Raw genomic sequence first — 23,093 nt, 5'->3', positions numbered from 1 at the left:
TGGGCTGAAAATGCACGGCGGAACGAGGAGCGCGAGCCAGTGAGCTGGCGGACGTCGAGGGAAAGGATCCCGCTCGAAGCCAAGGCCAAGCCTTTTTGTTTTCACCCAGACGACGGATAGACGGGGTGGTCGAGGGTCACGCAGCGCGAAGCGAAGAAGTGACTGGGGATCTGCGCGAGACAAGAAATGTGACAATCGCCACAGGCCACGTTAATATGAATCTATCTTGTATCAGGAAGTTCTTCGCTGGCCATTCAAATTTCTGGTGAGCCATTGGAGTTTCCCGTCGGCACCCGCGGGCAACTGGGGAGATTTCTCTTTTTGAGCTGGCTTGACCACGGAAGCCCGGCAGGTTAGCCGGATGGTGTTGTGACACGATGTGATTGTCACCTGTTGGAGTGGACAGCCAAAGTGTCAGTGGAAAAGGAAAACCGAGACACGAACGAGGAGGTACATCGCGCGAGTTGAATCGAAGATCTGGAGATTGCAAGTTGTACCTCGTAGAAGATTTGAGGGTACCAGGAGCCACAGTAGGGGAGCTGGCGGGATGACGTCGATGCGCCTTCAGGCTCTCTCGGAGCTGGTCCTCTCCTCGTACGAGGTGATGCGGTGGTGAGGAGGAGCCCGGCGAGACATCCAGGAGGCACCCATTTGCCTTGCTCCCCCTCACAACGACCGTCACAAATACCCTCCGGGCGGCGTGGTGGTCCCCGGCAGAACGTTACTCCAGGCGTGAAACTGGGACACGCTCGGAGCCAATAGAGCCTACACTACGAACAAAGACCTGCCCACGGGCTTCCCCTCAGGCCCCTCATGGACCACTAACAAGCCCCCCCTCAGGGCCCCCCAAGCAAGCCACGAACTGCCTGTCCTGTCCAACTCCTCGTAACGACCTTTGACCTTCTTCACCATTACCATGGCTCTCCCAAGCATGTTACGATGGTGATTTGCTCGTCAAAAGATGGGTTGCTTTTTTGCCTCTGCGCCTCTTGTTTTGTTCCTGCATCGCTCATTTTCCGGCCACGCTTTCATCCATCAGGCCTAGACTGGGTTTAGAAACATCCATCTGCAATTCCCTCCCTCTGCCCTTTGTTCCTCTGGGTCTGGCCCTCGCCCACGAACTCACCAACTCCACCCCATCCGCCCCGTGAGTCAGCGCTGATGTTAGGGAACTGGGTTCCTGCTGCACCTCCCTGCGCCCTTAGGTCAACTGCCCTTTGAAGGGGCTTGCGTGGTCCTTTCTGATGGTGTCCGGTCACCGTTCCATCTAGATTGGCTCGCGGCACCGCAGTCGACTCTCTATTTACACCACTGCAACATCTTATGCGCCCTTTTTGGGCCCTGCTCGCCCAACCGTTCCTCGCACAGACCGCCACCTGCGCCCGCTGCTTTCCCATCGAGAACATCCCTCGATCGTGTCCTTACAACCTCCTCTCTATGACGCAACAGATCTCGTACTTCTCTCCCTGAACCAAACCCTACCTCCCCTCCCCCATCAGACGACCCAATCGTCCCCTGGTACAGCCCGCCCGACCGATATCCGCGTCTTCAATCCTCCAGAAGAAACGTCCTTATCCGAGCGTAAGCTTCCCGCCCTGATCAGCGTCCGCCGCCCGAAAAGCCACGCATCTGCTGTACCATCTGCGTCCGAACTATTGCCCGGACATCATCCCTGAGTTTGGAGCCCATTGCTGTCTTCGTTTTCCATCCGTCACGCTTGTTGGATCTCGTGTATATACCAAGACTTCTTCCCAACCCATTCTGCGGTGACATAAGGGACGGAATAAACTTCACACGGGTGTGCGGAAATTGTGTCGCATCATCCTGCCCACCCTAAGCAACGGCCTTCTGATACACCACCTGGCTGCTTGAGTCGAGGCTCTATATCAACCATCAGAATCCTGGCTCATCAATCCACTCTCGCGTCTTCTATCTACCAACCAAAGTCTCCTTCCCATAACCTGCATCGGAGACCAGGCCCCCCGAGGAACTCATCACACCTGTCACACTTGCAGCGCCACAATACCACTAGAACACTGACAAACCCGACAAACATCAGATCAGACAAGAACACGGAGAGCGGCCGAGGCTACGTTGGGAAGTGACCAGGCTGCCCTGCTTGCAGAACTTCAGATCTTGTATAGATCGACTTGATCTAGGAAAAGTCCTGCGGACTTACTGTCGGGCGGTGGCCCCAAACCGCAGCGGGTGTTCCACGCCAATCCAATTCCTGCCGCTGGGCGACGTACACACTTAGTCAGGCTTTGGCTTCATTTACGAGAAAGCAGAAGCCAGGCCCTGCCATTCGTCGACACGGTTACGCAATTCGACTGTTGCGAAGGTTATTCACCTGACTCCGCATTGCTCCGACCTCACCCAACGAACTTCTCGGTTTCTGGGATTACCGTAATCAACTCCAAGCAGTCGTAGGTCGACATTCCCGACTCCATCCCAGAAGCCTGACACGACGTCTTGCATTTCGACATCGTTCTTTAAGTCTGTGAAAAGCCCACGGCCGTCTTTATCATCAACCATCCAGACCTTCAAGGCTCGCTGTGCCGAACATTTTCCCCTCTCACAACCACCAACATGCCCACTCGGATAAGCGGTGCGTGCAACGGGTGCCGTACGAAGAAACAAAAGGTACGTAGTCATCCCAGCTCTGTGCGGAAGAGTTCCCAACAACCAACCCTTATCGAGATCCGTACCTACCTCTTTGTCTACTGTCCAGGGTAGCATGAGGTTGTGGATCATCATCCTGCCCATTAACATGTCCAAAGAAGTATGCTAACATGATTTGGGTTAACAGTGCAGCGGCGATCGGTAAGTTCGACCTTCATTTTCTACCACCAAATGGTGTCAAGAAAACCTTCAACAAAAGATGGAGGACGAGCCTCGCTTTTATACCCAGAAATCCAATTATCAGTCCCTTCTTACCCCGGACTCTTATCTCCAGTCGTTGTTCGCGGGGACAAAGCTGCTGGCTAAATCGTTTTGGCACAATGATTTGAAGCCGGGGTCTAGCTCTGATATCTCCTCCGCCAATTGTCTATCAGTGTGCCCACGTCGGCCAACCAAAAACAGCCTCCCACATGGACGTACGACTGGAGAATCGGCTCTTTGTTTATCTATTTCACTTTGCACTGTCATCAAACGATGCGACGAGGGCAACGAGACTGACTTTGTGTCTATTGACAGGTCCGGCTGTTCACAATGTCATGCTGCGGGCATCCCGTGTACATGGCCTGAGCAAAGAAAAAGGTAAACCCAGCCCAGCCCAAGTGTGCTACCCCGTCACACCTCCCCCTCCCGAATCCCCTCTTCCAATCTACCGCATGGTACTAACACTTCGTTTTAGAGGTCCCGCCAAGGGCTACATCGAAGGCCTCGAGCACCGCCTTCACGAGGCTGAATCGCTTCTTCTCGCCCTACTGCCCATCATCTCAACTGAACAACTCAAATGCGCCACCGATTCTCTCAGTTCAAGTCCGTCGACCAACAACCTCAACATCCTCGGCCTGAAAACCCGTGACTCGCCATCTCCTGGGCCACACACGATGAGAAGTAGTCCACCGGTCTTGAACAAGAAGACCGGGATCGAATACTGGGAGTCGTTCCCTCTTGACAGCGTCGACAACATCCGCAAATGGCAGGAGGATTGCGCTTTGCATTCCGGTTCCAATGGGCAAAGCCAATCTTCCTTCCGAAATTCTATTGACGACGGGCACTCGCATAATCCCCTCCATTCCTTAAACGCGGCGAGCTACTCGCGTCCTGGCTCCGTCGATCTCACTCGCCACGGCCACGGCCACGGCCACGGCCATTCTCAGTCTGGTCCTTTCCGTTCTATGAGCACAGACTCTTACCGCAGCGGAGCAAGCACTCCGGTGAATGTACCTCAACATTCCCTATCACAACCCAATATCCCCACGGCCTCAAGCACCCAGCAACAACAAACAGGCCACAGCCAAACGTCCACACCTAATTGGCAATCCCTATCCTCGTTTCTGTCCAACAACAGCTCGCCCAATAACCATACCTCAAGTCCGAACGTCAACGGTGCGGGCATCGGCGCAGAAGCCATGCTGCTACAGAGTTTCGCGGACTCGAGCTGGGCCCAGGCACAAACATTGAATAGCGGCATGGGCATGACCGGGCTCGGCACCGCCATGGGCGTGGAGAGCGGACCCATGGAGGTCGATACAGGGTTTTTCACGAACGATATGCAGAGACGATTGTTTTGGTAGCCTGCGTCGCGGGCGCACAACAAATGGGATGGCGCATTTGGGGGGCCTTCAACACATGGCACATTAGAAGGGGATGGACGATGGCGTTCAAGGGCAGACGATACACGTCATGAGTGGACGAATTGTTTCAGGTTACCCCAAAAGAAAAACCGTGGATCGGTTACAGCACACTTCGGCTTGGCTGCGCCGAGCTGTAATGAAATCGAAGCCTCGTGGTATCGAGAACGAAGGGATAGGGTTGGCCAGGGGGTTGGTCTCGGGACCTAGAGATGCCTCTCTGGAGGGCATTGTACGGGTGTGACTTATATGGCGATCGCAGTGTGTTTGTCTTGTAATGTTATGGAAGCGATCGATACCCCATTACAACGAGGAATTATCCAACCATTCGAACTCTTCCAATATGAGCCTTTCTCCGATGCGCGTTACACCTCGATATTGACCGTTGCGTCCCAGTGGCCGTGAGATTGTGACGGGGCGGCACGGTCAGGACGAGTCGCGAGGCAGTGGACCTCAAGAATGCCTTGCCAGTTGAATTTCCTCAATGGAAGCGAAACTGGTTTGGCCGGCATTTGCTTTTCCCCTGTGGCATCGCTCATCCTCAAACGGACCTATGCCGGCCTCAGCCTCGTTGTCAGTGAAGTGACCATCCTTTCAGAGCTCAACGGCGCTTGGACGGAAATCCATTCAAAGGCGGCTTGCTTCCCACCAAGCTATACGTTTACTGGGTATGGGGGAGTCTCTACTTTTTGGATGATGCAGCAAAGCATAACTTGCGGTTTCTCAGCATTTCGACCACAGCCGGGGACTCTTAATCACCCCCTAGGGCTTGCTATATTTTGTCAATTCTGGCGTGCCAAGACATAACGACATGACAATGTCGTTATGTCTTGGCGCGATCTCACCGTGCACGGGCCACAACGACATCGCCATTGTCGTTATGTCTTGGCACGTCAAGACAAACTGCAAATCTTCAACACCGAGCTCTCAGTCTAACGAAAGTTGTATTCAGCGGCCATCTACCCACTATGGGTAACGTATTGCATCGGTCCCATTGGCACGCCAGCGTTTCGTTGAACCACCACTTACAGCCTCCCAGCTGCTGGATTTTGAATTTGAACCTCACTTCGGAGCGAGCGAGTTCTGTGTTAAACGCCCACCTGATATCGACCTAGGTATCCTTGCCGTGTCCCTGCGTGTAGAATTGCTTACGGCGAGTAGTATGCACGATATAAAAGACAACCCCCCCCCCCCCAAAAAAACCCCTTCCTTACAGCGGCGACAACTGGCATGTTATTCGGTAGTTTTAGCTCAAGGCAAGGCAATTGAGGCACTATTCCTTACATCTGGATACTTGCAATCTGGATTCTCCCCGGCTTGCGTATGTAGCTAGTAAGGTAGGTAGGTACTCTCAGTCTGTCTTGCTGCCATCAACGACCTCCTAGGTAGTCGGTCACTCGGCAAGCCAAAACATGGACGACTACCATTCTCAGCACGGAGCATCACACTCAGCCTTTCCCCCTTTCTGTGCGATCTTTGAGTAGTGGGTGCGCAGCTAGAGCCCTAACTCCCTGATCAGCTTTTCGGCCCGCTTCTGAACGTCAATGGCACTTCCATCCTCATCCGCAAATACAAAGACCCTCCGAGGATTCCGCGTCTCTTGGGAGTCTTGGTGCTCGTCGCGGCCCGTCTTCCTCACGATCTCGACCGCGACATCGTCCAAGCACAGCTCCCAGTCTCCCTGTACGAGATACGGCTCATTCGGCCCGGCCCTTTGCAAGAGCTGGCCGTAGACTTCGAACGTGTCGACCTTGGTTGCGATGTCCGGTAGCCGCATGCGGAGGCTGTCCCAGTCGATCCGGAGGTTGGGATGCGGTCCCGGGCCGAAAAAGGCGATCAATTGGTAGAGACGCCCCTTTGGCCAAGGCGGTTCGCCCTCCAACAAGTCCCGGAATGAGCGATGTTCCTCCCCTTGGCCGAGCCATTCGTCAGGTGGCAATTTCAGAAAATTCAGCCATATAATGACCAGGGCATCCTGGGGGATACTTCCCGTCGGCGAGATACTCACGCTGCGCATGTTGAACATCACGTTGGGATCTCGGGGCAGCGAGGGATCTGTCAGAGAATGCAAGCTAAAGCGGGGCCAGGGATGTCCGGCACGGCGGCGCGAGAACAGCGCGTTGGGAGCGGAGTCGGCGCACAGAAGGTCGACTGGGTCGGGCAAGTGCTTTTGTGCCTTGGCAACATTGACGACGGTGAAAGACTGGAAATACAGGTCGCCGCAGTGCAGGGGCGTGCTGTTTGTCTTGGGGTTGTAGCCGATGCCCGATTCGTCGGTGGAGAGGTCATCGAACTTGTGGAAAGTCAGGCTTCGCCAGATACAGGACTTTTCGAATCATGAGCAGCGCTTCTTACATGGAGAGTGAGGTTGTAACTGCTGACGTCGTCTCCGCCGATGAATTCTTGCTTGTTCGCGAGCGCAACCGCCATCACAAGGCTGAACCAGCCTAGGAGAGTCGTGCACAAACGCATCTTCGGTTGCAACCCGCAGTCTGAAATGCGTCAACGTGACGGTATGTGCTCTTCTTGCTATATCCGTTCACGCTTGGGTAAGTGTCTTTGATCGGGTCGAGTTATTGAAGGTGCTCAGGACGGCGGCCTGGAAGCTAACCCCGCAAAGAGCGGTTTCTTGCGATCCTGATGTGCCGGGCCCGAGCCTGCAGGGACCCTGGGGGGCCGAAAGGTACATCCTTGTCATAACAGGGATCAAGTGTGAGTCGAGGTTATTGCTCAGGGTTCGCGACGCTCTGAGTAAATTTCCAGCTTAGACTTGCTGAAGACATGGTCGAGTGAGGGTGTGCACGAGGAAAACTTGTTCAGAAGTAATATCAAGGTCCCAAGGCCCTTTCGTGAGTTGTGGGGAGTAAGGCGCGTAAAGTTGGTTTATGGTGCACCGTAGCGGGCCAAGGCTCGGCAAAGTTGCCATTCGCTCAGTCATAATCAACCGTAATTGCAACTGGCCGCGCTAGACCCAAAGCAGGGGCGGCAAGGCATGGGCTCTATATTTACTTCGGTCTCTACTCTTCTTCTTTGCCTCCGCGCCTTGACCTGATACCACGCACCTATTTTCGTGGATCTTCCTGATCCCGTTGCAGATGAATGACATAGGGACATGGACTCCCCCGTCTGGGCGCTCCGATGACGCTCCGGTTCACCCTCTCACCAGCTCTCCGCCGAACGAATCGTCACCGAGAACAAGATCCGTGATCCATCGGACACGGACAGGATGTCGCACATGCAGGTATAGGAGGGTAAGCCGCGTATCCACTACATCTGACGCGACAGCTAGCCAATGCGAGATGAATGCTGCAGGTGAAATGTGACGAGACGAAACCAGAGTGCATCCAATGCCTCAAAGGCAAGAGGACCTGTGCTTGGCCCGGGCCTGACGACAAGAGAGCAAAGCCCTCAAGGAGACCTAACGCGACAGCCTGCGACTTCTGTAGGGAGAAGAAGGTATCACTGCTTCCACATTTGCGAGCCGATTAACAAGCAATCCCGTTGCCCCATTCATCTGACAATGGCCGAATGCAGCTCAAATGCGTCGGGGACATAGATAATGCATGCGTCAAGTGCAGCAACTTGGGCATCGAATGCGTGCGATCCCAAAAAGACGGTGAAGCAACAGCGTCTAGATCTCTGCCCCTTCTCCCGAGCGACAACAGCAGGTCCATGGTCGTTTCTCCCACCACGTTGCTGCCCTCCACGTACAACCCCCAGCGCTCACAGATCAATAACCCCGACGTTGAGCACGAACATCCTCCAGCTGCCCCTCCACAACAGGGTCGTGAGCTAGAGGGTTTGCCACCAATTACCGATGTGCCGTTGGCGTCAACGCCTCTGGGTCAGCTGCCGACCGGCAAAGAGCTTGAGGATCTCGTCCAGCTCTATTTCTCCTCTGTTCACCGTGAGTCATTTTGTTCGTTCTCGTCTCTTACAGACTTGTTGCTGATCACACGCCCTCAGATTTCGGCTTCTTCGCATTTATTCACCAGCTCCATTTCAATCGTCTCCTCTCCAAAGGCAAGGCTCCGCGGGAATTGACTCTTATGATGATCGCCAGCGCGATGCGGTGAGCTCCTTCCATCTAATGGTACAACATTCGACTTATCACCCGTACGCAGGTTTGCGACCAAGGCCACCCCGGAGAACTTGGCGAAAGCAGATGCTTGGGCAAATACGGCGATTAGCAGTCTTCTTCCGCGCATGTACCAGGGATTTGGAGCGATCCAGCTGATGGTGCGTGGCGGCATATTCGCACAGCTTTTTTGTTGCTATTCTCATGAACCAAGTCCAGTTGTTTGTTGCTCTATACTCGGGGACTAACTGCATGAGCAGACACTCCTGCTAGCCCAACATTACGATTTGAATCGCGGCAACTTTACGTCTGCCTGGCTGTTAGGCGCTAATTGCACAAGGTGAGCGGTCTGGTTAATAGATTGTTGCTGTCCTTGCCACACTGGCTCTCGAGATGCCTGGAAATTGATACTCTATCTAGAATGATGCAGATGATGTCTTTACAGACATTCGACCGTACTTACCCGGCAAAATTCGCCTCCAATCTGCGACTGTCGCCTCTTCTGTCCTGCGAAGCTCTCCGGCGCGTGGCGTGGTCGACCTTTTATGTCGACACCATTGTCGATGGAGGGCGATACGGATTCCACATTGTCGACGAAAAGGCCTATCGTCTCCAACTTCCGTGCGACCAGGCAAGCTTCCTGGCCGACGAGACGGTCGTAACCGAGCCACTTTTCTACAATCCTGCCGACGCTGCCAATGCCAATGCCGCTAACCTCGACCGAGCGCCCCTCGACATGTCTGCATACCTCCTTCGAACTGCTGCCGCACGTCGTCGGGCTCTCCACTTTGCCTTTCGCGCCTCTCACAAGGAGCAGAGCGTTGATCAGCTGTCGACCGAGCTGGTCGCCATTGAGGCTGATATAGAGGAGGTTATTGCTGCCTTGCCCAAGCGGTTCCATTTCAACTCCGACAACATGTTTCTGCATCGTGACCGGCTAATCACCTTCATCCTCTTACACATCTTACGTCACAACCTCTTTATTGTCATTGGCCGCGCTGCCTTGCAAGTATATCAAGGCGACCCCGCCAAATCAGAGCTTGTAGCCGGCGCGCGGCGGAACAGAATCTCTCATGCTCTACCAATAGCTGGACTCATCTCGGAAGGCCTAAAGGCTGGTATCAGCTTTGATCCCCAGATTGGCGTACAAGCATATGTCGCCCTTGAGAGTACGGGTGCCTTCTTCTTTGGTCGTCCACCTTGGCCCTGCTGACCTAAAATACGACAGTCCTTCTCTTCGAGCCTCGTCGCTTGTCCGAGACGGATCCCTTCGTTGACCCCAAAGCGCCTGAGCTGATGGAGGCAATTGCGCATCTCCTCACCGTGATTCGGGACATTGCAGAACGATCCGAGTTTGTCAAGCAGCTGGTAAGCCAGAACACGGCACGGGATGGCATGTTAACTGACGTCGTCAAACTTCAAAGCATATCGAAGCCGTTCTCCGGCTCCTGCGCAGTGACTGCACGCACCTCCTCAACCAGACCGACTTTGCGGCGTTTCGAAGGTCTGTCGATCCCTCGTATGTGCGGTGGTGAGCTAGATCCTGACTAACGCAATGCCTTCTAGCGAGTACCGACTCGTCGGACAAGATGCCGCCGAGTACGACTTCCGCGACTTTCGGTGGGCGAAGCTCGAACGGATCCGCCGCGGCGCCGAGTCGTCGTCCACCAACGCGGCACGCGACGAAGCCCTGCTGGAGTACAAGGTCGGCGAAGAGACGACGGCGCCCCCCTCAGCGGCCCCTTCGCCACGCCTTGACGCCATGGACGTCCGGAACGCTCTGAGGCCGCCTTCCTCCTCGACGACGACGACGGCGACAGCTCAACCCCTCCCGTACGCGGAGCAAGCGAACGCCCCCTTGGATCTGTCCGAAGCACAAGGCGTTGAGGCGGGTGACATAACGCATATCGCGCAGCCGTGGTGGGGGCTCGCGCAGCCCGAGAACGCCGACCAAGCGTTTTCGCTGGATTACTCGTGGCTCTTGGATGACTCGGGCTTGCCGTGGTCTCAGAACAGCGGTGACCTGACGAGGGCTTTCCCTCAGATGTAACGCGCAGAGAGACTTGGGGTTGGGCGATCCGAGCACGAGACGTGATGTGGTTTGCACCAGTTGGACCTATATGAATAGTACATTCAGATCTATCTTCAGGTACAGCTATCTGACAGACCCTGAAGCTCTGGTTCATAAATTCAACGACCAAAATACCGGCACACGACGCCCCTCGCAGCAACGGCCGTTCAACGTCGCCCGCCTGCTGAGGATCCATATATGTGTATATCTAGATATCATCGTACATGCTCTAAACCCCAGCCCGGAAATCTGTCCTTTCATTGACAAGGCACAGGTGTTTCGCCTCCCCTCGCCCCCATCCACGATTTCTGTAGCTCAATCTCATCCTCCCACAACTCCGGAGCCTCATCCCTGCCCAGCCCAGGAGCCATGGCACCCGGGCCCCACACGATGCCGCACTCACTTACATACTCGTCCCAGCACGCCAGCAGCTCCTGGAGCTTCTGTGGCTCGGCCTGGGCCCGGTCGTTGGTTTCTCCGGGATCGTCGACGACGTTGAAAAGTTCCCAGCCGTCGTCGCCCTCGCCCGCGCCTCCCCGTTCCTTGGAGAAGTGGACAATCTTCCAGTCTCCCTTCCGCAGTGCGCCGCGCGCGAACAGCTCCCACCCCACGGGCTCGGAGGATGAGTGGATGGCCCACATCTCGTTGTCCTCTGCTCTCTTCCCGCGGGAGAAGAACGGAATCCACGATTTGCCGCGGACGGCATGCACGTTTCTCCCTCGGAAAGTCGTCATCTTGCGCGGGGCGGTGTCCTTGCCCTGGCATTCACATTTCCTTCGCTCCATCGGACTGGGCAGGGAGGCGCCGGCTAGTTCGAGGAAAGTAGGCACAAAGTCCATGACGGTCGCAAAGGAGCGATTGAAGGACCCGGCAGAGAATGAGGGCAGAAATGATTTGGCGGGGGGTTTGACCACGCAGGGCACCAGGATCCCGCCTTGGGATGGGTAGCATTTGAACAACCTCGAAGGCGCGGTCGACGCCTGAGCCCAAAGCGGACCAAGCCTAGAGTTCCGACGTCAGCTCAGACCAGTTTGCTCGATCGTACAAATCATACCAAGTGAAGGAGTTCCAGGAGCCAATGTTCTCGTACGAGTTGTCGTAGTACTGGTGGATCGCGCGTTTGATGTTGTCCCCCATAACCGCTGCGAGAAGTCAGTCAGCCTGTGTGTATTGAAATAGGTGCAACAGTCTCAACCCACGGACAGCCTCCAATCTGCATACCAAGAATCACATTGATCAGTTCAAGTCTTAAGTTGATGTGAAGGAGAGACACAGGACTCACGCAGCACCCTCCGCACCGTTGTCACTCATGAACACTATGAACGTGTTGTCGTACTCTCCAGTCTTCTTCAAATACTCTACCACCTTGCCGACATTGACGTCGATGGAGTCGACCATGCCAGCGTATGCTTCCATCGCCCGGCTCGAGAGCTTCTTTTCTTCGGGCGTAAGGTCGTCCCATTCCCCAACGCCTTGAGTGGTTGTCTCAACCTTGTGCGGGATAACAGACTTGTCTATAATTCCCATCTCAGTGAGCTTTCTCAGTCGGCGTTCCCTCAAGGCGTAGGGACCGTCATCGTACACTCCCGCGTACCTATGACGGAAGGATTAGTTCAGCCCTCGCCGTAAAGTTATTGTTCCACGGCTCGAGGTGGAAGCTGCAAAAGGTCGGAGTTGGGTCTGTACTCACTTATCGCGTTGCGACTTGGAGCATTGGAGGGGCCAATGGGGAGCGGTGTACGGTAAAAAGGCGAAGAACGGCTTTGCAGCCTCGACGTCAGACCGAGTCTCGAGGAAATTGATCAATCGATTGGTATAATAATCGGTAGAGTAGAAACCCTCGGGGTCCTCCGTCTTGTTGGGTGCTCTGGGGTCAAGTAGCGCGGTCAGTTCGTCTCGTTCCACGCCTTTCCTGATATCCCGCCAGAATGGCCCGCCATCGTCTTGAACTCACATTTGAACCTTTTTGCCCTTCTCAGCATGGACTGGCCGACCACCGACGGGGAAGGTCTCCTGGACTGGCTCCCAACCATAGTGGTTGCAGCAACCCGGCAGCATAGCGAATGCTTTCTGAAAACCGCGTTCCCACGGCCCCTGAGAGGCACGTAGCCCCAAATGCCACTGCAGACTGGTTAGTTCCCGGATAGCTCGACTAGACGTGCAGGTTGCCCCATATGAGGGCGAGAGGCAGCCACGGAGCAACGAAGGACTGACCTTGCCGGACATGGCGGTAAAATATCCATGATCTGTCAGGATTTCAGGCAAGGTTGCCACTTCATTGTTCAGATATCCCTCGTACCCTGCTTTGCCAGACCACCGTTTCGCTCCTTTCTCGCTGTTCTTGTATTCGATCAACACGCCAAGCCCACCGAGATGTGCATCGGTTCCGCTCAGAAGCATTGCGCGCGTGGGCGAGCAAGCCGCTGCGGCGTGGACATTGAGCATACGAACGCCCTCGGCGGCCAGACGGTCGATATTCGGAGTTTGGATCTCGGCGCCATAGCATCCTATATCGGAGAAACCCTGGCAACTCGATCATTAGCAAGGCTTTTGGCCTGAGGGAGGACGCAACTTGCAAGGTCGTCGGCGAGGATAAAGAGAAAGTTGGGACGCTTGGGCATCCCGTTGGGCCCACCGTTCATCTTGATACCTTCAACAGGACGACCTACGGGGGGTTGCGATTGTCTAGTAAGTGAGTGAAACTTGGCTGAAATGGCGCCAATGTGGACGTGGTGAGAGAGTCTGTTATACACCACCGAGCCGTCTCATCTGCTGGTACGTCTATTTCAAAGTCCCCAAAAGGCGCGCGATGCAGAAAATATCTTGTCAACATCTTACACGGAAAGTCTATGCTCGGAAAAAGAGGGATGCATGACCGGTTTTCAGGCCTAGGAATGCAAGCGAGATGGAGGGGAGGGAAGCCGGAAGACGAACTGTGGAGGAGACTGCGCCCCTGGAGGCGTGGATTCCGGTATTTTTGGGATCTCAGACGGCGTGCGGGAGAATGCGCCAGGAGCAGATTGCAAATGCCGTGTGTTCGCTCTGATCAGAAGAGTGATGGAGTGACGGCGAGGCTTGATGAAAGCGTGAAAGGTGATCTCGCTCGGAAGGCTGAGGTGGGTTTTTGGTGTCCTTGTGCCACTGCGCTCCGGGCGAAGACTCGCTCCGAGAGGCGCAGTTATACTTCTCGCTCGGAATTCTCTCCTCCTCACCCTCTTCGCCTCTTCGCCTCTTCTTCACCTCACCCAGGGTCCCCATGGGGACTCCTGGACACGTTCGAGACTAATTGTCTCTCTCTGGATATAAGACCAGCGAGGACCCCACTGCATCGTCGCCCCAGATGCATATGCGCCAATTCAGAGCTGCGTCTCCCATCGTCCTGTTACCAGCCTGCGACAACCTCTGAGAGAGACACATCATTCAGACCCTGAACTACCACCGCTGCCATGGCAAACCCTCCTTCGGCGTGGTCCATGGTGACCCCTATGCTTCTCTTCTCCTGTTTTTGCCTGCTGGTGGGCGACATGCTCTTTGGGTATGACACTGGGAGTTTTGGAGGTATCCTCGCCAATCCCGTGAGTGGCCCGGGTTCTGTGCATGGGATTGATTGGGGACACCACTGACACCCTCTTCAGGGCTTCGTGAGGCAGTTTGGCTCGTACCATCCCTCGACCGATAAATACTCCATCGATTCTCTCCATACATCGCTGCTGTCCTCTCTCGCCTTCATTGGCAAGTTCCTTGGGTGCTTGCTCGCCGGTCCGGCTATTGAGCGGTTTGGCCACCGTGCAGTGTTCTTTGGGCTGTCAGCGGTCTCGTTCGTCGGGATTATCAGTGAGTTAATTCATTCCCTTAGCCCAGCTGTGTTCTCCAAGCTCATTTGTGTCCCATCTAGTCGAAATCACCGCAGCTGGCACTGGCGTAGGATCCGGGCGCTTCGCACAGTTTATCGTTGGTCGCATTATTGTCTATATGTCGGTTGGCCTGGTCGAAGTCGACGTGACGTGAGCTCTCAACACCCCAACTGGGTTATTTGCGCGAAACTGACGGGCATAACCAGCACCTACCAGTCTGAAATCGTCCCGGCGCCATTCCGTGGCCTCGTTGTCGTCTCTCTCCAACTCTTTCTCAACGCCGGAACAGTCGTCGCCTCTGGGGTCAACAAGGCATTCTCGACCAGAACCGACGGTCTGGGTTGGAAAGCGGTCACTGGCATCCAATTTATTTTCCCCGTCCGTGAGTGGATCCATCACCTTCCCTCGCACGCTGACGATGGTCCAATATCGCTAACGCGATCCCGCAGTGATAATCCTCTTCACCATGTTCATTCCTAGCTCTCCCCGCTGGCTCTTGTCGAAGGATCGTGACAGCGAGGCCATTGCCGCCCTCCGCCGACTCAGGCCGAAAGGCGACGGTTCTGATGACAAGTGCGCCGCCGAGATCCATGCCATCAGAGAGGCTCTTCGTGAGCAAGTCCACAAGGCCCCGTGGTTGGACCTCGTGCGCGGAACTAATCTCCGACGAACGGCCATTGTCATTGTGTACTATTTTTTCCAGCAGGTAGGTGTCACTCTTCTCTGAGCCTGTCAATTGGTTGTCTAACCCGGTGTGCCACAGACTACCGGCCAAGCCTTTGTTTCCACCTACCAGACAACATTCTATAAGACGAACGGATACGCGGATCAGGCCTTCACCTATCCCATCATTAATAGCTGTCTCAGCTTCCTTTCAGTCCTCCCAGGCATGTACTTGGTCGACAAACTTGGGTAAGTTCAGATGTCCAGTCATACTTCTTGTTTGGTGTCCGTGCCCTAGCTGACTGTTGTTTTTATAGTCGTCGGTACAGCCTCATGATTACATACTCTTTCCAGGCCTTCTGGATATACTTGTTGGCCGGACTTGGTGGTATGGGGCACAAGACGGCGAGTGACAAAAACATGATTGTGGCTGCATTTATGCTGTACGCATTTAGTTACAATGTGAGTGCCAGATCCCCAACGGTCCTTCTGCGAGATGAATACGCTGACAATCTCCGTCCGCAGATGGGTGGCGCTTCGATCCCGTATCTTCTCGGCTCCGAGATTCCTAACGCCGCGGTGCGAGAAAAGACGCAAGCACTAGGGACGTCGTGGAACGTGGTGTGGGCGTTTGTGACCAACTTTGTCATCCCCTACATGATCAACAACATCCACTTCGGGGTCGGATGGGTGTTTGGCAGCATCTCCATTCTCGCCTTCTTCTTTACTTTCCTCTTCCTCCCCGAGACCAAGGTGAGTTGGACCGTCTCCACGGCCAGTTCCTCCGAGTGGATGATCAAGCTGACGCTGCATGTCTTGTGACAGGGTCGCGCTCTTGAAGAGATCGACGCCATCTTTGCGGTCCCGTTCAACCCCTTCCGCCCGGCCGAAGTTCACTATACCGACGCCGAGCGCCGGGTTGGCCAGCTCGAAGGGGAGAAGGTGGCCGTCACGTCCGTTTCGGAGAACATCGACAACTTCACACACGAGGGTCAGAAAGAGGATTTTTAGTCCGGCCAGATCCTGGAAGCTGACCTGCAGTTGTTGTGGCGTTTGCGACTAACCAATTCTGCCGCGTGCGCCTGTTGTATATACTACAATCTTGAACAAAAGTCCTGCCATAATCCATTGGGTTCCACTCCGCCTTTCTCTCCATGATAGCATTCCATGGCTCCCGTCCTCACTCAGCTCACCCGAGAATGTACTACCAATTCACGCAGGTAGTGAAGGTTCGGCGAGGCGAGCTATCAAATATGATGGAATTTGAGAGAGTCAGAACGAAACCCATAATATCGGGTCGTGAAGCTCTATCGGACTTCAACCCTGGCAAGTTTTGCAGTCGTCAGCATGGTCCTCCCCCTGCAGAGATTGCTATCGATGTGGCTTGTCTGTTGCGATTGTCGGAAGTGAGGACTAGTAGCTTAACCTCTCTCGTTGACATTTCTCTGCCCTCTGGCCAAAAGATTAAGGCCTGGTATTCCGAGGGTGGAGGCTCTTTCCCTCAAAAATTGGCTGGGCGATACTTCAATCCAGGTTATGCTGAACTCGCTAAAGTCATAGGCAGTAGTCAAACAATGCTGTCTCAAGTGAATGAGCTCGCAATCTTGCTCCTAGCCCTGATCTTCGGTCCGTACAGGACAAGGACCCAAGGTACGAGAGTCAACGCGAGCCCGATGGCGCCCAAGAGGCTACTCGCAGCCTGGAACCCAAGGTTTGTAAACAATTGATTTGTCACCAGTGGGAACGACCCTCCCAGTAAGTTTCGACAGACTCCCGAAGCTGCAAGGGCCGAGCTCGCATACATATGATAGCAGTCCGCTGTGTAGTTGAAGGTTCCGAGGAAGATGCTGAAGATGCCCATTGTGGCGACCCCGATGGCAATCGTGGGCACAATCCAGTGGATGGAGGAGTAACATGTCCAACCGAACCAAAATAAGCCAATTGGCATAAAAGCCGATTCGATGCAGGTGAACATCAGCCTCCCTTCTGGGCTGCCGTTGATCTTGACCGGGTAGTGCTTAGCCGCCCATTTCTCCTGCCAGATGCTCAGGATCGTGGAGATAATCGCTCCGACGCACATGGCTGTAAATATGGCTCCGGTCTGCTCTAGGTTGAAGCCGTGATTGACTTCAAAGACTAGAGGAATCGACCCGAATTGGAGGTACAGTACCGCCCAGGAAAATGCAATCCAGAGACTGAACCAGAAGACCACAGGCTCGGTGACTAGCATGTGAATAGGTCGATAGAGGGAGACCGCGATCATTCGGCTTAGCGACAATCGTTCTTCGTCTGTTTTCACCTTCCACCGGATTCGACAATACCTCTTCAAGCTCTTTTCTGGGTCTAGGCTATCGCCCTCCACCTCCATTCCCAGGGCTCCTGCGGCCTCCAGTTGCTCGTACCACTTGTTTAGCAACTTCGCCTTGCGACTGAGAATGATACTACCCCGCGTTTCCTTGAAGAAAATGGTGACAAGACTGACCAAGGTACCGCTGGTGACGACCTGTATCCAAAACACCCAACGCCATGAAGTGCGCTGTGCAACGAAACCGGATACCAAAGGCCCTAGACCGGTACCAAACAAGGTTGCTCCCGTGAAGAGGACCATGGGACCATTGCGGTCAGCTGTGACCCAAACATCTGCGAGAATGCCGCCGACCATGGTAGAGAATGTAGACCCTCCAACACCGAGGAAGAATCGAGCCAGCAGCATCCCTGCAAACGAGTCGGTCACTGCGCAGCCAATTTGACATATGACGAAGAGGATTCCGGTAAAGATGAAGACAGGTCTCCTTCCATTGATCTCTGAGAATGGTGCCAGCACCATAGGAGCAATTCCAAACCCGGCTGTAAAGATAGTAATGCCAGTCTTGTATGCCACGGCAGAGATCCCCCATTTTTCAGTCAACTGTGCTGTCGGCGAAGCATAAGAGCCGGCGGAGTAGGCAGCAGTGATATTGACTGAGCAGGAGAGATAAGTCATGAGATTCTTCCGGGTGAGCGACCAGGTGAATGGGTTGTCGTAATCGCGCAGATTTGGACAGGGTGGAAGCTCATTCTTGGCCCCGGATGGTAGTACCGGATTCAGTGGAATATCTGTTTCAAAGGTCAAGTATCGATGTTCAATGCCATTGGCATCAGGCGTGGATGGGTATCGTGGATCGTTTTGCAGAGGTACATTCTGAACCGCCACCTCCACAGCGCCATCAACGGCTATAGGGATCATGACATCTTCATTCGAAGCTTCATCTTTTTGTGAGCCATGCCTGTTTAGCATAGCAGAGACTAATAGGTTGTGGCCTTAGTCTGTTCAGTTATGCTTTAGAGAGAAAAGATGCTAATGAGTACTGAAGTGGCAAGTTTAGGGATGACTGGTATCTTTAACATGGTTTCTGGGCGAGGTAACTTCCTGGAGAGATCTGGGGATAAAAGGACGGATCGACATTGGCGTCAATGGACATAACCGATGCACCAACTAGCAGAGTCGAAATGGAGAAGGATGCCCCGTACATCTCCCCGCGGTGTCTATCCGCAGCCCCGGATACATTGCCGAGGTGTTTTGCCGGGGAGGAGAGACACACTCCGTATGCAGAAGATGTATGTTGATCCATCGTGCTTTTGTGGGATCCACGGAGGGTGTTGTCCGTTATATCCATTGTTATGTTGGAGGAAGTGGAGAGAGAAGACGCAGGATGGTGCTTCGCATATAATGCATACCAGGCATATCAGGCACACAAAAGGATCTGCCGAACACGAAATGTCTGACGGGTATCGATTCCGAGCAAGCTCTTATCTTATCAGCACGTTGTAAGTGGTGGTCCTGGCACCAAGCAGCCTCGAGGTATTCCTTTGCTGTTTTCTTGCACATGACGGGACAAAAGTTTGGAGCCGTCTATTCTGGCCTCCCTTTCCATGCCTATTGAAAACACCGAAGGCGACAACTCATGCTGTCATCAATGAGCTCTGGCTTGTACCGACCGACATCTTGTTTCAGCTCCTGGTGATGTAAACACTCCGCAAAACGTCATGATTTCATAACCGCAGGCTTGATCATTTGCTCCAGACTGTAAAATGGGTGCGAGGGTCCGAATGTGGTCTAAATCTCGCTTTCTTGATTCCTTCTCTTGAAGATACGTTGACATCGCGACCTTGATTGAGCGCCGTTGAAACTGTGACACACACACACACTGTCCGGTACTTGAGCATATCATCCAAGATGGCCGGGACACCTCAGACCTCAAGCAAGGAAATGATGAAGAACAAGAATGGTGTGCCTGTTTGGGTCCAAGCTTCGTGAATACAATCTGACATACTCTCAGTCGCCGGTGGGCAGCTGGCAATGCACTCTAGAGACCCTCCGACCGGCTTCTTTCGCGATGGTTACTGCAGGACCGGACCCGAGGACAAGGGAAACCATTCAGTAGCAGCCACAGTGAACCAAGAGTTTCTGGATTTTACAAATTCGAGAGGCAACAACCTGAGAGAGGCCGGGGTCAAGGATGGGATGAAATGGTGTCTGTGCGCACATCGGTGGAAGGAAGCATTTGACGCTGCGCAGAAAGGACAAGTATCACAGTCGGCAGTGCCGCGAGTGCATCTCCACGCTTCTCACGAGAGTGCTCTGAACACAATCAAGTATGGAGATCTGAGCAAGTACGCCATGGGCGGAGAAGCGCCAAAGGAGTCAACTAGAAACCGACAAGCTGCGCACAGTGATCCTGAACAGCCGTCACATGGGATTGCTAGGGAGACCACGGAGCTGAGTGGCAAATCGGAGCCAGAGAGGGTAGGAGGATAGAGCGGTATGGAGTCACTGGCGATATTGTCGGTAGGAGGAGGGAGGCAGCGAGGGCAACTGGAAACCAAAGTGATTGCGGATGGAGAGACAGGATGGTGGACTGTGAGCTGTGGCACGAGTGGTACTTGGTATATTGCCGCGCTGCGGTCACATGCTGCGCCGTAATCTCAGGCCGAGGCCTTGGGATCCCGAAAAGCCTGAGATGATCAAATAATTGATTGCTTCACCTGCCAATTGCCAGTCAATGCGATCGTGTCCATGTCAACCTTCGGCAGTCGCCCAGCTATACCACCGGCCTTGTTATAATACTTTTTCGGCTTACTTTCAGAGTCCATACCCAGCCAGTTGACTCTCATTGACACTTAATTCTATCATCTCATCCTCTTTAGATTCGCCTCAGCCCTCTCACGCGACTGCTTGATTGCCCGCTCTCTCCGCACAGCATCTTCGGCACGGGGCATTTCGAATGATATCCTCCATTTGACATTGAATCAACCATCTTCGCCGCCGGTATATTAGAGAGGCAAGCAGGCCTCGGGCGCAGTTGGCGCCATGTCGGACTCCGTGGGTATGTCTTAACCCGTCTTTCATACCCTGATGGCACCGTGTCAGAGTCTCACTTCTTCCGACACAGACCGCGTCTTTGTCCATGCCTTAGCCACAGTCCGTCGACTCCCTCGAACGGGCTCCTCACGACCACCTCCCTCCGCCCGCTTACGTCTCTATGGGCTCTATAAGCAGTCCATGGAAGGCGACGTTGAATCGATCCTCCCGCGTCCGACTCTGCCCTCTGTTTCTCCAGATCCGAACAACTCCAAGTCGAACAACGTCCACAGATACGCATCTCGAGACCTACGAGTACGAGAAGCCGAGGCGGAAATTGAGAAATGGGATGCCTGGCATGCTTGTGCCGGCATGTCCCGCACCGAAGCCAAACGACGGTACATCAGTACACTGATAGAGACCATGAAGGAATATGCTTCGGGTACGCAGGAGTCTCGTGAGCTGGTGTCAGAATTGGAATTCGTTTGGAACCAGATCAAAAGTCAAAGTGGGAGCTCAGAGGATGAGGATGCAGAGTCGCCTACTAGACGGCTGGAGCGGGCAGGCCTGAGGCAGACAACGAGCTTTGGAAGTCTACCTCCCGGTCAAAGCACACGAGGAGAAGGCGAAAGCTTGAGCAGATTAAACTCCGACCCCAATCGGTTGCGAGTACTGTCGCCAGTGTCACAGCGAGGCAGCGATGATATTGTGGAGAGTGAGGAGGTGGACCCAGTAACCCACGCGGTCATCGGCCCGTTGTCTTCTTCACGACGAGCTCCTTCTGATCCCGACTGGCGAAGTCGCATTGAATCTCACCTGAGGCATCTCTCGACCGAGGTTGCTGCACTACGAGAGCAACTATCCGCAAACCACTTGCTATCATCTTCCTCGTTCTCCCCCGAGCTGACCTCTAGGCGGAGAAGGATATTCTATCGGATATCAACGTGGGTTAAATGGCTGGCCTGGGCACTCGTGCGGCAGATCCTGGTCGATGCGAGCTTGGTGTTTCTCTTCGTCATATGGGCGAGATGGAAGGGTTACAAAGATCGCCGGGTGGAAGACTGGGTCAGACGGCGCTGGAAGGATGTTACAACAGTGCTTACTGATATGAATGGATGGTTGAGTGGCTTGGTCTCGGCGGTACGGATTCCCGGGGTGCGGAACGTTTCCTGAACCGCATCTGGAGCGATGCAAAGCAGCATTTCTGACTGCTTTCTGCCAGGAAACCCTTCGGACTTTTGGCGGCTTCTTCCTGGCGCGCTATAAGGCAGATATGGCCGACCAATTTGGCGCGGGCGCTGTGCTGAGGGATGAGGCCTGAGCACAGAACGCACGCGCTAGAGCTCCAAACGATGCCCACCCATTGACAGATCGACCCGAGCTTGGATATTCTGACTGTTGGGTGGCAGCCGCAGATTCACGCGGATGCCGCCCAACTCTTCAAATGGCGTTGCTGACATCTTCAACGCAGCGGGTTGAACATTTGCAAGTTGTCCGAAGGACGAGATCTACGACTTGGACAACTCTTGAACTATGTGTGCAGGGAGCATACGAACATGCAGTAATAGGCGCTCAAGAATTTACGACCCGAAAAGGGAGGTCCGGATGTACTTGACGTGAACGACTATCATGGCACGTATTTACCAAAGTACTACGGGGAAAAAGCAGGTTACTAGAGGCTAGAGCCACGGCAAAAAAAGGGAGAGCTCGAACAATGATCCAGACAAAGAGGACTTTGTATTTTGTTTCATCTGTCTTGCCTGCTTCCAGCCTTCCATCTATGTGATAGGTTCTACACCGCGAATTTGAAGCCGCCTTTGAGCAGTCCCTTCATCTCGCGCGGCGGGTCGTACAAGTCCCTGACCTTCCTCACCTCTTCTAGCATTGCACCCTTCTTCCTCTTTTGCGTCCTGAGAAGAACCTAGACATCCCGCCCTGCGCTGTGGTTGATGGAGCGGAACGGATGCAGAGCGCCTTCTTCCTCTCCTCTCCTCTGAGAGGGCGTGTAGCACCGGTGGGAGGTTGTCGATGGAGTATCGCGGGAGAGCAACACGCAGGGGCCCTGGGAGTGGGATGGTCCTCGAACGGAATCTCATTGTAATGCCGAGTTGTTGCTGCCCACTGGAGGACGGAGAAGAGGTTGGAGGGGCTTGGCCTTAGTACATTGGTCCATTGGGTTAAGAAGAATGTGTATCGACCTCATCGCCGTTCTTGACTTCTTACCATCATTCAAGCTTTACACCATCCAACTCCCCTGGTGTCTCTTCCTACCATGGATTCGACCCCCCCTTGGGCTCAATTCATTTCACTCCATCAAACGTTTCTGCGATTCCCTGTCGTCCATGCTCGTACCACGTCCCACAACCCATCCATCTTCAGGCTCCCCGATGAGCTTCTCCGCACAATCTTTGAGCTCGCCACAGTGAATCCTCGTCTCTCGAGCCACTATTGCGACTGCGAGACGCAATACAACTGCCCAGGCATAAAATCGCTGCTGTTTACCTGACATCGCTTTAGCCGTATTGTACTTCCCCTCCTCTATCGCATCATTGGCTTTGGTTGGAGAGACTATACCGTGCCTTCAACTAGGGCCGTGAAAGCCTTGTACCGGAGCCTGCAAGAGAATCCCTCACTCTCTCAACATTGCCGAGTGCTTTTCATCCAGGTTGCCCACATCGATCGAACCACACCAGAAGATTTCTCCATCGCAAATGATTTTGTCGCTTGGTTCACGAGGGTGCGATGTCTAAAAATCTCTGATGGATTCACAGGAGAGGAACAC

At 54.1% G+C, this 23,093-nt stretch overlaps 7 protein-coding genes across 9 annotated transcripts; 4 read left to right on the top strand and 3 right to left on the bottom strand.

Annotated features, from left to right (window-relative positions):
• Positions 1 to 849: 849 nt before the first annotated feature.
• On the top strand, positions 850 to 4,730 carry PV07_04907 (uncharacterized protein). Its single transcript, XM_016391760.1, has 4 exons — positions 850 to 2,643; positions 2,810 to 2,823; positions 3,199 to 3,261; positions 3,359 to 4,730. The coding sequence occupies exons 1-4, from the start codon at positions 2,590 to 2,592 to the stop codon at positions 4,245 to 4,247; spliced, it is 1,020 nt and encodes a 339-aa protein (XP_016249279.1). The 5' UTR covers positions 850 to 2,589; the 3' UTR covers positions 4,248 to 4,730.
• Positions 4,731 to 5,521: 791 nt separating this feature from the next.
• PV07_04906 (uncharacterized protein) lies at positions 5,522 to 7,107 on the bottom strand. Its single transcript, XM_016391759.1, has 2 exons — positions 6,660 to 7,107; positions 5,522 to 6,597 (listed from the first exon to the last, which is right to left on the bottom strand). Exons 1-2 carry the CDS (start codon positions 6,774 to 6,776, stop codon positions 5,800 to 5,802), a joined length of 915 nt encoding a protein of 304 aa, XP_016249278.1. The 5' UTR covers positions 6,777 to 7,107; the 3' UTR covers positions 5,522 to 5,799.
• A 246-nt stretch (positions 7,108 to 7,353) lies between these two features.
• PV07_04905 lies at positions 7,354 to 10,689 on the top strand. Of its 2 annotated transcripts, XM_016391757.1 has the most exons (10): positions 7,354 to 7,555; positions 7,617 to 7,760; positions 7,839 to 8,211; positions 8,271 to 8,376; positions 8,429 to 8,543; positions 8,643 to 8,722; positions 8,803 to 9,551; positions 9,611 to 9,750; positions 9,807 to 9,886; positions 9,949 to 10,689. In XM_016391757.1, the coding sequence occupies exons 1-10, from the start codon at positions 7,400 to 7,402 to the stop codon at positions 10,430 to 10,432; spliced, it is 2,427 nt and encodes an 808-aa protein (XP_016249276.1). In that variant the 5' UTR covers positions 7,354 to 7,399; the 3' UTR covers positions 10,433 to 10,689. The 2 variants fall into 2 exon arrangements, with proteins under 2 accessions (XP_016249276.1, XP_016249277.1); XM_016391758.1 differs by having other exon boundaries at positions 7,617 to 8,211.
• Positions 10,654 to 13,486, bottom strand: PV07_04904 (uncharacterized protein). Its single transcript, XM_016391756.1, has 8 exons — positions 13,030 to 13,486; positions 12,668 to 12,976; positions 12,408 to 12,574; positions 12,144 to 12,320; positions 11,736 to 12,047; positions 11,653 to 11,666; positions 11,508 to 11,595; positions 10,654 to 11,455 (listed from the first exon to the last, which is right to left on the bottom strand). The coding sequence occupies exons 1-8, from the start codon at positions 13,093 to 13,095 to the stop codon at positions 10,711 to 10,713; spliced, it is 1,878 nt and encodes a 625-aa protein (XP_016249275.1). The 5' UTR covers positions 13,096 to 13,486; the 3' UTR covers positions 10,654 to 10,710.
• Positions 13,487 to 13,707: 221 nt separating this feature from the next.
• PV07_04903 (uncharacterized protein) lies at positions 13,708 to 16,094 on the top strand. The gene is made up of 9 exons (XM_016391755.1): positions 13,708 to 14,028; positions 14,089 to 14,287; positions 14,349 to 14,457; positions 14,514 to 14,689; positions 14,757 to 15,013; positions 15,071 to 15,219; positions 15,288 to 15,432; positions 15,496 to 15,723; positions 15,796 to 16,094. The coding sequence occupies exons 1-9, from the start codon at positions 13,900 to 13,902 to the stop codon at positions 15,979 to 15,981; spliced, it is 1,578 nt and encodes a 525-aa protein (XP_016249274.1). The 5' UTR covers positions 13,708 to 13,899; the 3' UTR covers positions 15,982 to 16,094.
• PV07_04902 (uncharacterized protein) lies at positions 15,970 to 18,490 on the bottom strand. Its single transcript, XM_016391754.1, has one exon. It carries the CDS (start codon positions 18,245 to 18,247, stop codon positions 16,553 to 16,555), a length of 1,695 nt encoding a protein of 564 aa, XP_016249273.1. The 5' UTR covers positions 18,248 to 18,490; the 3' UTR covers positions 15,970 to 16,552.
• A 1,507-nt stretch (positions 18,491 to 19,997) lies between these two features.
• On the top strand, positions 19,998 to 22,543 carry PV07_04901. 2 transcript variants are annotated; one of them, XM_016391752.1, is made up of 3 exons: positions 19,998 to 20,336; positions 20,403 to 21,451; positions 21,534 to 22,543. In XM_016391752.1, exons 1-3 carry the CDS (start codon positions 20,321 to 20,323, stop codon positions 21,630 to 21,632), a joined length of 1,164 nt encoding a protein of 387 aa, XP_016249271.1. In that variant the 5' UTR covers positions 19,998 to 20,320; the 3' UTR covers positions 21,633 to 22,543. The 2 variants fall into 2 exon arrangements, with proteins under 2 accessions (XP_016249271.1, XP_016249272.1); XM_016391753.1 differs by having other exon boundaries at positions 20,403 to 22,543.
• The last annotated feature ends 550 nt before the right edge of the window (positions 22,544 to 23,093 follow it).

This window comes from Cladophialophora immunda (assembly GCF_000835495.1).
Source record: "Cladophialophora immunda strain CBS 83496 unplaced genomic scaffold supercont1.3, whole genome shotgun sequence".
Taxonomy (NCBI): Eukaryota; Fungi; Ascomycota; class Eurotiomycetes; order Chaetothyriales; family Herpotrichiellaceae; genus Cladophialophora; species Cladophialophora immunda.
Note: the sequence above shows the minus strand (reverse complement) of the source record. Positions and strands in the feature narration are given on the sequence as shown.